The sequence below is a fragment of the Cotesia typhae genome, unplaced genomic scaffold (assembly GCF_013202065.1).
Source record: "Cotesia typhae breed Kobodo isofemale line unplaced genomic scaffold, CoteBio_Ctyphae contig_5, whole genome shotgun sequence".
NCBI classification, from domain to species: Eukaryota; Metazoa; Arthropoda; class Insecta; order Hymenoptera; family Braconidae; genus Cotesia; species Cotesia typhae.
Window position 1 is genome coordinate 2,592,532 of NW_027423757.1, and position 13,782 is coordinate 2,606,313.

The 13,782-nt window shown below is 30.2% G+C and overlaps 2 protein-coding genes across 3 annotated transcripts; both read right to left on the reverse strand.

Moving 5' to 3' along the window:
* Window positions 1–994: 994 nt before the first annotated feature.
* Window positions 995–2,264, reverse strand: LOC141530519 (uncharacterized). Of its 2 annotated transcripts, none has more exons than XM_074247678.1 (2): window positions 1,859–2,264; window positions 995–1,391 (listed from the first exon to the last, which is right to left on the reverse strand). In XM_074247678.1, exons 1-2 carry the CDS (start codon window positions 2,208–2,210, stop codon window positions 1,228–1,230), a joined length of 516 nt encoding a protein of 171 aa, XP_074103779.1. In that variant the 5' UTR covers window positions 2,211–2,264; the 3' UTR covers window positions 995–1,227. The 2 variants fall into 2 exon arrangements, with proteins under 2 accessions (XP_074103779.1, XP_074103780.1); XM_074247679.1 differs by having other exon boundaries at window positions 995–1,385; window positions 1,859–2,256.
* An 8,698-nt stretch (window positions 2,265–10,962) lies between these two features.
* LOC141530715 (uncharacterized) lies at window positions 10,963–13,500 on the reverse strand. The gene is made up of 3 exons (XM_074247994.1): window positions 13,405–13,500; window positions 12,880–13,270; window positions 10,963–11,569 (listed from the first exon to the last, which is right to left on the reverse strand). Exons 1-3 carry the CDS (start codon window positions 13,414–13,416, stop codon window positions 11,226–11,228), a joined length of 747 nt encoding a protein of 248 aa, XP_074104095.1. The 5' UTR covers window positions 13,417–13,500; the 3' UTR covers window positions 10,963–11,225.
* Window positions 13,501–13,782: the final 282 nt, after the last annotated feature.

Sequence of the window (13,782 nt, forward strand, 5' to 3'; positions counted from 1 at the left end):
TTGGCATCAAACCAAATGAATAAATAATATTTAGATTGAATGAATTGAAATATATAAGATAGAACTTATTTTAGTCAGCGATCTCAGATTTTATAGAAAAAAATATTACACACAGAAAGAAAGCAAGTCTTGAGTCAAGCGTAAATTTTCTTAAATCAAGAAAATCTTAAGGAAGATTGAAAATTTCTTGAATGAAGTTAAAATTTCTTGAACGAAGTTAAATTTTTTTTAACCAAGAAAATTTCTTCTTGCTCCAAAATAACTTCAGTCTTTCTTACAATTTTCTTGGATCAAGAAATTTTTTTTTCTGTGCAGTGCTTAAACTACACACATATCTAGAAAAAATAAAAAATTCAAAAATTTCAATGTTACTTTTTTTTCTCACCGATGGCTATATCGGAAATTTCTTTCAAGAGTTAGGCTTTAATAAAATTTTTTGTTACTGAAATTAGTTATCGATAAAACTTTAGCTATTGTTGTAGTATGTAACAGAAATAAAAACTCAAGTACGGAACTCATTATCAAGATTAAAGCACTTACATACAACTTCACTTCAATAAACTGATAGTGCTTTTTAATAACAACATAAAAGGGAAAAAAAATCAGTGGATATTGACGTCGACGATAATCATAGAAAATACTTGCCTGATTGGTACCAACGTTTTTGCAACTTTTTTACTATTACTCTGGTAGCTATGTCGCTTTATTGTAGAGCTACACAGCGTTATCAGTACAATAGCTCTGCAATAGGAGAAAAATCAGCTGGGTTACTACAAGACACGTCTTGTGTACAATTGATATTACATCAAAGAGAGAAATTCAGCTTCAAGAATTCGTTATAGAGACACTACTTTTGAAAAATTGTCTTTATGATTTAGTATTGTTACACTTCATTGGTGTGACTATTTTTTTAAATGAGAGTATATGATCAAGGTGAGGTCCTAATTTCTCATTGGTTAGCTTTGATTAATGACCGGAATAATAAGAAAAAACATTATTTTTATTTTTTATTAAATTATGCATTTATTATTGTTTTTTTGTTTTATAAATTCATATTGCATTCAATCGTACAAAGTATATGCTACGTTCACCTAATAAAAATACACAATTTTTTTTTGTGTATCAAGAGGTATTTGCGGTAAAGAACATATAATAGAGATCAAGGCATTTATTTTGCGGGCGGTCGATATAAAAATTTAACAGTCAACATATTTTCCGTGAATAAAATTAATGTCCCCACCAGCCAGCATGTCCGTGTCCCCATCCGTGTCCGTATCCGGCGACTATGCTGCCAGATGGGCCAGCTACTACTGCTGGGAGAGCTACGGGTCCAGCGATCGCAGCATGGCCTACTGCTGGTCCAGCGAGTACTGCTCCGTGAGCACCTAAAACTCAAATTCAACGTCATAATTGCACTGTGTATCATTTAAATCACGGATTAAGTATTCAGAAATTTGAGAAATTTTTTATTAATACACTGGTACAAAAATTTACTTGATTCAAGAGAAAAAATCTTGTGCCAAGAAAATCAATTTGAAAAATTTTTTAGTCTTAAAACAAGACGAAAAATTCTTGAAGCAAATAACATTTAATTAAAACAGCAAACATTTGTTAATTTAAGAATTTTTCTCTTGAATCATGTTAATTTTTTTTGTGTAGATAAATATTTATCTTTTAGACTTAAATTCTTTGAAACTTTAAAAATTAAAAAAAAAATTGCATAAATTTTTATTTGAAGTTTAATAATTTATGCACAAAATTTTAATCAACAGAACAAAATTTTAAATAGAGCATTTTGTATAAAATAATAAAATAAAAATTATTAGTGATTTAAAAGTAAAACAAAAAAATTTCTTACCGTGTCCCCAGCCATGTCCAAGACCAAGACCGAGATGTCCCAATCCGTAGCCAGCGTATCCGTATCCAGGTTCAACGACTGCAGTACCTCCAACAACGCTACCAGAAACAACGGATGGCCCAGCAACGGATCCAGTTACGACAGCACCATCGTCAACAGCTCCAGAGATCCTTTGAGGTCCAACAACAGGTCCAGCAAGAGTGTGGGGTCCGTTAACAGGTCCAGCGAGGGATGATGGTCCCAATATAGGGCCTCCTAGGGCTGCACCGTGGTGGCCTAGGTAGAGTCCAGATGGAGCTGCTACAGCTACCGATGCGACACTGGCGACCAGAAGAATGACGAACTTGTTCATGATGGATTTTTAGTTGTACCACTGCTTGTTGAAGACACTAGGTGATATGTTCTTCCAGAGAGATCTCGCCAGCTTTTATAGTCAGACAATTGGGTACTGTGGGGTCTAAGTCAGCTTTTCTTCAAGGCGGGGCAAAACACGCCAAACATTCTCATTCTCGCCTATGTCTTACGGTGAACTTATCAATGATAAGTCACCTGGGTCTTAGTGTGATTGTGCCATTCGTCATTGAAGTATATTGCTAAGGTGTGACATACGTATAACACAATGCATATTATAGTTTTAAGCGTCCTACCAATCACTAGTCGCACCAGGGGAGATCCTTCAGTATGCTCAATCTAGGCTGGGACTAATAACTCTGTAAACCCGTTGTTGTCAGGTGACAATCTTGTGGTTGGTATCCGCTTGGAATATAATCATTGACATACAATGATAATTAGTTTCTGTTCATCAATAGTTAATTTAAGATTGGTTATTTTATTTTATTTTATTTTATTTTATTCATCTACTCATCGCTTAAACTTTTTCTTTTTTTTTTTGATAAAAATTCATTTTCATAGATTGTACGTTGTAAATAATTATTAGTCACCCTAAAAAAATTTTAAAAGATTTATGTTCAATTTCTGTATAAAATTATTGCAATATAACAAAATTTCTAATAACAAATTTTATTTTTGATCAAAGAGTTTCATATACATTAATTTCAATTGGTAAAGTTTAATATTAATTAATTTCAATTAATTACTTGGAGCATGAACATAATTCTTGTTATATTTTTCAAACCTTTGTTAGAGCTTATTATTTTGTGAATTTTTAAGTAAAAAATTTCATTTTTTAAACATACTTAGATTTTAATGGAGCGACGTAAAAGTAAAAGTAGAATTTGCCTCTATAAACTCAAAAAAAATATTTTCACGACACTATTAATAAAATTTATTACAGTTTACTTTTTATTTAAATGATTTTTTGCGTGTGTTTTGAAAAATATAATTTAGTTTTCAATTTAATAATCCGATTTGTGAAAAACCGCTTAATTAATTAACCAATTAATGAGCTTTTTCATTTTTGCTTTGATGAATGGTCGTTTTTGAGTACCTTTCTCTATCTGCCCACGAGAATGTTGAATTTGGGATGAATTGATTGAGATTTTATTTTCAGTTTAGTAATAATCATAATTAGATAGTAGTAAATAAACTCAGATATCATGCAATCACTTGCATATCAATAAATTAAAAAAAAAAAAAATTTGTCGATAACTGAAATCATCGAATTTAATCAAACATACTTTTGTTTCCTTAAAAGTTATTTCTGAGGATATGTCCATATATCATTTTTAACATGTTCTGATATGCAGGTATATGGCCTGATATGACAGTTAATTATATCGTGCCATACATGAGTATACTAGGGCATATTTGACTTGATATGTTCTGATACGATTTGATATATATATATATATATATATATATATATATATATATATATATATATATATATATATATATACCTGTATATAATATTTTAACCTAAGATAATGTTGAAAAATTCCGACGATCGCTGAATTGTCTCTCTTAAAGAGAGTAAAGTTTGAGGCGTTAAGTTTAGATTTTATTTTCCCTCTCAGGAAGCTTATCTGACATGATTTTTTATTTTAATCTCCTTAACCAATTTTTTTAAAAATAAAATATGTCAATTGTCGTACATATTTTTAGAAAATACATGAAAATTACAAAGTTTTAATAAATCATATATTTACTTTCATCTATAGCTTGATACAAACGTACTTGACTAAATAAAGCCATGTACAAGAATTTATTGACGAGTGCCGCAATCACAAACAAAAAATTAATTTGCCCAATAAATGAACTTATAGATTAATAAATTATTTCCTTACTATTGTGATTTATCTGGTCATGTATAATAGTAATATCAGAACATACCAGGCCATGTCAGAAAATTTTTTCACGGATACTAGATCCGTGTCCAATTAGACACTATAATTCAGTTACAAAGTAAAATATCAATGGCTGTTGATGATCAATTCGTTACAGATGGTCAATTACACTAAATTAACATTTCGTCAATGGACGGCCTTGCTATACTTGCATCAAATGATAATAAGTTTAAATTAATAACAATTACCACGGAAGTTGAGGAGCACAATCGCGTAGGTTGGGATCTGTAATTTATTGAGCGTTATTGTGCATTGTACATCCGATTTGGTAATGGTATGCAGCTTGCAGTATGGAACGACTTTAGCCTTGCCCACAGACTGAAAGTGTTGAGAGTATAACTAAGTATTGTGTTATGTTAGTTATTAAATACAGTCCCAGATAGATTAATCACGTAATCAAGATTGTTACGGGTCATTACATTCTGATAACATTTAATTGTTTATCATAAAAATACCTCGTAAATTAGCATAAACATTTATAAATGAAATATTTCAGTTAAGTACTTTTAGATTTTTGATAATTATTTCATATATATATCACGTTCATTTAAAATCATTAGGTTGCCCTTTTATTCACTCATCGGAACGTAATCTCCGTGGACGGAGGACAATCAATAATAAGTGTGGGTAATCTATGAAATGCTGCTACTGCGTGTTAACTGTAATTATTCCCATAATATTCAGCATAATTTGCCTCAGGGGTGGTTTTCGCTATCTATTGAAAGGCCTAAACGTGTCATAATACCAGATTATTACATATTATATCGGATCTACCAAAGGCAATTCATGAATCTTCTTTTGTAATTACTAACATAGTCATCTGATGCCATTTTATTTAAATAAAAAATTTCTTCAGTTGATTTAATTTTTTTTTGCAATTCTCTACTTTTTTTTTTTTTATTGATATCATTGATCACATAAAAATGCAAATTCTGATATTCAGGAATTCCCCGAGGAATATATAGGCATACATATTGCAGCATGCGGGAATTACATTAATATTTTAACGGAGATCTATAGAACCCGAGGGAGAGACATGTCGTTCGTGGAATGAAAGAAGAAAAAATAGATGACAATAAACGATATTTAATACTTAATTGGGGGATTATCATGTTACATTAGAGAGATAAAAGGCTCTCTAACAAATGATGGTGATCTTGTTTCACTTGAATGCTACTCTCCCACTGATTCTCTTAAATTCCTTATTGATCTTGTTTACTACCTACTGTTTCCTATCACCTGAATAAGAAAACAAAACAAAACCCGGATCTATACCCTATTGTATAAGACTTTTTTTAAGGCTGTTTGCTTTCTAGATTTATCCTTCAATTTATCTGATTGTCTTTGTCATCGCACATATGACAACTCTGTAATCTATTTTAATATTTATTGGATATAGTTGCATAAGTACATAATAATGTTATTGTGATTGAATGCATTAGACGCATGCTTGTTTTTACATTTTTTTTTAAAAATCAATTTTATTACTACAGTGTTATGTAGTGGAGGATAATTCTTACGGCCCACGTTTCTGTTAAGCTATAAAGGTTTTCTCCCAATCGGATTGGATTACTATTTACGTTCGAATCACACTTGGCTACTGTCTACTACTTTCCTATTTCACTGTGGCTCCGAATTATTTTTCATTTTCAAAGGTTTTTTTTATATGCTTGAGCTCTGTGCTAAGTGATTGTAATTGGATGGAGTCGATATCTTTAATACTATGGTAAAAATATACTACTAATTTTTTAGTTTATGTATAACATTTATTAAAGATTCAAAAATTGTAAAAGCTGCATTTAATGAAAATTTTTTTTTCCTTTTTTATAGAACAGAAATTCTTCAAATTATTTTTAATTCTATAAAAAATTTTATTGAAAAATAAAATTTTTCTTATATTTTGAGAACTAATTTCATTTATTTTTATTTCCTTTATTAAAAAAATAAAAATAAGGATGAAATTTTTTAAAAGTATTATTTTATTTGTAAATAAAAATTTTATAAATTTTTTACAAGGAAACATTTCGATACTGTCATTCTAATACGTCGTATCCCACAAAATTTGACAAATTGACTTTTTCTGAAAAATGGAATCATAACAACACTATGCACGTCATATGAATATGTTAAAGGTCAAATAATTTAATAACTATTTTTAAATAAATATTTTCATATGTCAAATCCTATTCAATCAATGTTAAAAATGAATTATTTTTACCGTCTGCTAGAAAATTTTCTAAAAGTGGGATACGACGTATTGGAATGGCAGTATCGATTTCTAAATAAAAGTATATAATTTATATTTTACTTACTCGTTCGTAAAAAAAATTTTTTTGCACTTTTATAGATAACTTGAATATAAGAAAATTATTCAGGTTGTTTTCTAAACTGCGGCACATTTAGTTGGTAAAAATTGTTAATTATTGATTAAATATTGAATCTACAAATATGTCACTTGATTAAATATTATTTTGTGCATATTTTTTAATTAAAATACTCACAGTTGATATCTCTATTAAAAAGTTTTCAATTTATCCGTGTATTTCGATCCTAAAACATCTAAAAAAGAAAGTAAAATTTTTTCGGTTGAGATATTTAATGAAAGCCGGTGACAGATTTTCGGGTACTTAATTGACTAAATACAACGATAGCAGAATTTTAATAGATTCATTAATGAAAAAGTTGGATTTAAATTTGAAGCTGTAAACTAAATGTGCCGTTAGCACACCAATTTTGAGTATACGACTGAATTTTTATTCCATTTTTGTTCTCTGCGGCTGTTCGTAACCAATTATTGGTTATTCAGTTGTAGCTACAAAGCAGCATGTATCTACCGACTAGCAAGTCTCCCGATCAAGCCTCATACCTTTTGTCCTTTTTTGACTATCCAAGCATTGCAGTAGGTACTATTTCAGAGGTTGTCGAATCTAGTTTCAATAGAATTGTGTAGACCATAAATTTACGTGATCGATAATTCAATCAATCTTCCAGATCGATCTCCATTAGCAGTGGCTACTATCCCAGACGATGCAAGAGGATAATAGTTCCATATTTAGGTTTCCTTTGATAAATTAGCCTTACCGTTCACCGCGTTCGATTAAATCTTTGTTTTCCACTTATCCTAATAATTATTACGCTGCGTTAGAAGGGATTGTTTAACCTCGAAATTATCAAATCACCATCTAATCTATTAAGTATCCAGCAAAGTCATTGCGAATTTATCATTTTCTTTCAGATATTTGAAGAATTCGAAAAATATTCTTACAGAAAATAAAATAATTTATTGAGTAGCAGAGCGTTTTTTTTTCTTTTTAAGAGAAATTTATATATTTATAATTTTGCTAGAACAACCTTTTAAACAAAAATTGTTTAAGAAAGTTATTAAACTAAAAATCAGAGATTGATAAGCTCCTTGGTCGAAAGATTATTCATGGAAATATCAGACTATACATGAACTAGAGTGTGTCAAAATGTAACTTCCGTGATGGACCTCTTAAAATTAGGATTTTGAGTTTCGTTTTCAGCAAGAGTTGTGTTTGGGTATTTCCTGACATTTTTAGCGTAAGGAATTTATTTGATTCTCATAGAATTTTTTACAGGAGCTTTGTTTGGATATTTCGGGCCAAATTTTGAAATTTCAGCGGAAATGTCCAAACAAAGCTCTTGTTAAAAAATTCTCTGAAAATCAAATAAATCTCTTACGCTCAAAATATGTCAGGAAATGTCCTAATACAACTCCTGTTAAAATCAGAACTAAAAATTCCAATTTTAAGAGGTCCATCACAGAAGTTATATTTTGGAACACCCTAATATGAACACATCAAATTTTTAATATGGCCATATATCAACAATTCAGATCATGTGAATTGAAATGAAACTTTTTAATGAGCCTTAATCAAACAAAAATAGAATCTAGTGGAATTTAACTTAATATCGAATGGTTAATTCGAGTAATTAATAGCTTATCTTCGAAATTTGGTGTGTTACTATTATACGGCGGGTATCCAAAAATTGAACTAGAATTACTTTCATTGATTGATGGATTAGCAAACATTATAAGACTGTTATATTAAACTTGAAATCGATGATGGCAAATATCAAACGTTGTCTGTACACTGTTACCCTCCATATGTACTAAATGTTATATTCTCCGTCTAGTCAGTGATAAACGCTAACAAATACTTGGTAAACCTGTCCTACACGCACACCGTCGTGTGATGTGATCGGTGAATAACATCTATCTCTGTGTATCATGTCAATAGCATTCGTCAGAGGTGCAATAGTCAAACTATTATGCTATACAATTTATCCTATCTCTATATTTACTCGTATATGTATATATATGTACAGACGTGCTCATGATCAATTCTATTCTCACAAACATTCGATTGCAAGTAGAGTGACCTTTAGGTTTTAACAGAGAATCAGTTCCGCACTCTCTCACAATATTTCAACTCCACAGTTACCTATATATTACGGATAAAGTCGTGATGGTGATGAAACTGAGGAAAATATACAGACAGTTGTTATTTGTATATCAATGTAATTTAATGACTTGGGACTCATCATGTTTAATTACATTTTTTTGCAGATATATAAATATACATCTTCACAACATCGATTTTACTTTTTCATACTATACGAAAACCCAAGTACAATAATTAAGTCATTATGATAAATAACAAGACAAAAGTGTTTCGTTATTACTTAGTGATACCTTTTTAGTTAATGGTTTTGTAATGCGAAATAGTTTTGAGAAACCGCAGTTTTTTTTTTTTATCATTTTTATTGATAAATGTGCTGAGTAATTTCCTGGGTATTTATCGTTATAATAATTCTGTAGTTGAGACATATTTGCGATTATGTTTGTTGAAAAATTTATGTAATTATTTGAAAATAGTTCATTAATAATTATTATGAATTTTTCTGCGGTTAATACAAAAATTTGTATCGGTTTTTTTTTTATTTTTAATTTAATTTTATGTGATACTAAGACGATGATCGCTATCTAAATTATTTCATATCCTGGAAAATAGTTTTCTTTTACTTTCGATAATAAATGTTTACTCAATCATAGGCTGTATCACTACACGACGTAGCCGGATACGAAGAGAAGGGACAGTCTTGAAACATTTTTATGACCTATGATTGACCTGAACTACTCAAGGGTGTCAGCCCAGTTCGAAGGTCTTCTTCTTGTTACTGCCTTACGTTCTTTTTGAAATCACTTTCAATTGTTTAATTATATTTTAAGCTTATTTTTTTGTTACGAATGATTTAACTGTAAAATATTGACTTAAAAAAATAAAATTGATGAAAAATAATTTAAGTGTGTAATATATAATTAATTGAATATTTTTTTTTTATTTTTTGTTGAGTAATGTTGCAAGGATTATAAAAGTTATAATAATTGCAATAATGGTAATCAATACCTTGGTTCCTTCAATTTAATTTAGATGATAATTAACATAATGTTCAAATTAATGAATTGCATTTAAACAGTTTCAACTTGAATTATCTCAATTTTTAATCTGAATTTGTATTATAATTTTGTAACGTATTGATTATTGTTTGGCCATTCAAAATCGAATAAAAATAAGAAGTTTTTAATATTATATTGAAGACAAATAAATTTTTTTATGATGAATGAATGAGGTTAGAATTTGTGTTAATTTTTTACGTTCTTTTACTTTAAAAAATTTGACTCTATGTCTACTCTCAATTTACGACCAAAGAATAATTTTCTGCAATTAATGAGATAATTTGATTCTAACACAAAATTCAAGATCTAGTATACGAATGTCACAAAGTGCACAGAAAAAAAGTTTCACTTGAGACAAGAAAATATTTTTCTCCCTAATTATTTTCTTGAGCAAAAAAAAATATTTTTGTTGACACAAAATTTCACTTATTTCAACAAAATTAATTCTCTTGCTTTAAGAAATACGTATCTTGATTCAAGAAAATTTATTTAAATTAAGAAAATCTTGTTGTAAGAAAATACAGCTTCTTACTCCAAAAAAATTTAGTTCTTGATAGATGTAAATTTTCTTGTCTTGAGAAAGTTTCTCTCTTGCTCCAAAAAATTAAATATATTGATAGTAAATTTTCATTAATATTTTTATTGACTACCATATCAAATGGGAAGATCAAATAATATCGAATCATTTTTTTCATTGAATATGTATAATTGCACGCTAAAATTATATATAATGGGTATCAAATATTCAAGAGAAAAATTTTCTCAGGGTAGGTGGCGCTGTTTTCCTAAAGTATCTTAAAATCTTGATCAAATATAAAAATTTATTGTATCAAGTATTTATGATAATTTGAACTAAGAAAAAATTACTTTCACTAACAATAGAATTTCAAGAAAAACTTTTACTTCGGCCAACACAACTTCGGTCTTCCTTCAGGCACCCGAAAATTTTCTTGAGCCAAGAATATTGTCCTCCAGTCAAGAAATTTTTCTTTCAGTGTGTATATACACGGTATATATAAATATATATATATATATATATATATATATATATATATATATATATATATATATATATATATATATATATATATATATGTTTTATCTGCCCCGTGCTTTCGTTGCGAGGTATAGAAAGAAAAATAAAGAGTAAAATATTTTTGCAATTGTACTACTAAAAAATTCTAAAATTTACTTAAAAATTTTTCTGCAATTCAATTCAAATTATCATTCTGCCTAAACAATTTTTTTTTCTAGCATAGAATGGCTATAAAAAATGACTATTTGATACGTAAAAAATGATGATAAATATAGACAAATAATTTTATTAAATATATTTATTTTTTTATTTTTGATATACAAATTCTGTTTGTTATATACATAAATAAAGACATGAATACAAAAAAATATTATTCTTTACTATAACCAATTATGAGACAGAGTTGAACGCAGCAATAGCATAACAATATTTACTTTTAAAAATATGAGCAGTTCACAGTTAACTTATAAATATATATTTGTAGCAACAAATTTATATTAATAAAAGCGGTGAAATTTTTGAACTTGGAGATCGTCGGAATTTTTACCAATGGTGGCCGTGACCGTGACCAGCATGGATCGCGGCACCGTGACCAGCACCATGGGCAGTGATTTTTCCAGATGGTCCTGAGATGACGACGTCACCGGCATGAGGCCCAGACACTGCGGCGGTACCGGAGTGAGGTCCAGCAATAACAGCGCCATGAGAGTGAGGACCAGCCAAAACGGCTCCGTGAGCATGGGTACCAGCCAAAACAGCGCCATGGGCATGGGGACCAGCCAAAACAGCTCCGTGGGTGCCGTATCCAGCGTGGATGGATCCGTGGTGAGCTGGACCAACAACTACGACACCGTGACCAGCATGGGCGCCATGGCCGTAACCATAACCTGTTGAAAGAGGTAAGTAATGTTTCGGAATAACTCTCATTAAAAGGATCTTAAATAGATTTTACAATGAGGTCACTAAATCACATACGATAATTTTACTTATTTAATATTTAACTATCAGCCTGCAGTCACGATGTGACTACCGAGAATTACTAATTATTAATAAGAAAAACTTTGGCTTCATGATTTTTCGATATTTGTAATCATAATATAGAGAGTTTGTAATAAAAGATTTAAATCTGCGCCAAAAATTTTTCATATAAAATAGAATATTACTTAATAATATATAAAATCGTGAAAAAGCACAATTTCTCAAGACCTTTCTAAAGATAGCAAATTTATCTATAAAAATCCCTTCTAAAATGAAAATATGCCCGTCACAAAGTTATCAATATTTCCTCAAATATATGGATTTATAATCCACATATAATCACCTTTACATATAAAAAACAAATTCGATTCTAATCCATTAAAAACTGCCCTAAAAATTTATAACATTAAATTAACTATTGCTAAAAACCATAATGCAACCTTAAAAAAGCATAAATTCAGGCTAAGATTTTTCCCATGATACTATATTTAACATAAAAAAAAAATGTTTTATTTTATGAATATAATGGAGACAAAATTTCCTCTATTCTCTCAATTTTTAACACCGATTGCATGCAGTTACTGTCTTATTTGACTGAATGTCTCAACATTTTTTTTATTACATTTAACTTTTCTTCAAATATACCGATTTGAATTAATTGTCCTCTTATAATATTCAAAACTCCATGTTAGTCACTATAAGGTGCAAAATTTTGAGTGCATTATTATGTTTCTATCAACATACTTAGTAAAAAGAACAACTAGTTGAAAATCGAACTCTAAAATAAAATTTTCTCTGTTTTAATATTAGTAATTTAAAATTTATATATAGATAGTGCATTGATAAAAGCTCGTAATTTTAAATTTCATAGCTAATATCACTCAATAATATTGATGAAAAAAATTACTTTTTTAACATATTAAACAAGTTTTTTAGTCGATTGAAAAATTTTTTTACTACCTCCAACTTTTTTTTTATGTTGAAAATGAATAATACATATTTTTAACAAAAACACATCAAAGAAATTTCCTCGATTTTTCTATTACTTTAAAAATCAGCATGTCTGTTTAATACTGAAAATCAAGATTAGTTGTTGCACCACTGATTAATCCTAATACTTTCTAAATTAATATTTCAGTTTAATGATTTTGTATTATAGCTAACGACTAATGACTCTAATTGGATTCTATATTTTTATATTTTTAATAAAATTACTCACCAGCATGTCCAAATCCGTGTCCAAAGCCACCGTATCCGTAAGCACCGTCGTAGTGTCCGTCATAACCTTCAACATGGGCAGGTCCAGCAACAGAAGCAGTGACAGTCGCAGGTCCAGCGATGGCACCAGAGACATGGACAGGTCCGGCAACGGATCCTGCAAGGTGAGATGGTCCAATAGTTGGACCAGCCAGAGCGGAAGCTCCTACATGGGGTCCAGCAACACTTGCATGTCCTACGGAGTGACCAGCGAGAGCAACTCCATGAGCGCCGTAAAGTCCATGAGGACCGGCGTAGTATCCATGTGCACCATATACTCCGTGGTCACCCCAAATTGCACCACGACGGTCACGACTTGCAGCCGCAACTCCCAAAATAGCCAAAGCGATGATCTGTGACACGATAATACAACTTCGGTAAGTAAATCACAATTGGTAATTTTATTTAATGGCATCGATGAAAGTGAGAATGTATTTAATTTTTAATTGAATTCACAAGTTATTGTTGTTGATTCACTGATACTTACAAAAGCCTTCATATTGTTGACTGTCGGTGGTAGAATGTATCTTAGAACAGCAGACGCTGGCTTATATACCTACACCTCTAGGATGTTGACCGCGCCCCCGCTGATCCCTTCGAATCATATTAGCTGACGGGAGGTTTATGCATTTCGCAAGAAGGTCAATAATGCCACACCCAATAAAGTCTGGTGCATCGAGAATTGTAATCCGGTGTCCTTCGAGGTCCCCGGTAACACAACTTACTTCTAGACCTGTGATTTCTCCGTTTACGATATCGATTACTGCTCAGAGTGATTGATAACCGTAAATCAGTCCGTGAAATCACGATTTTACTTGAAAGAATTCGTTCGGATGTTTTTATTAACAGAATCGGTAATAACGAT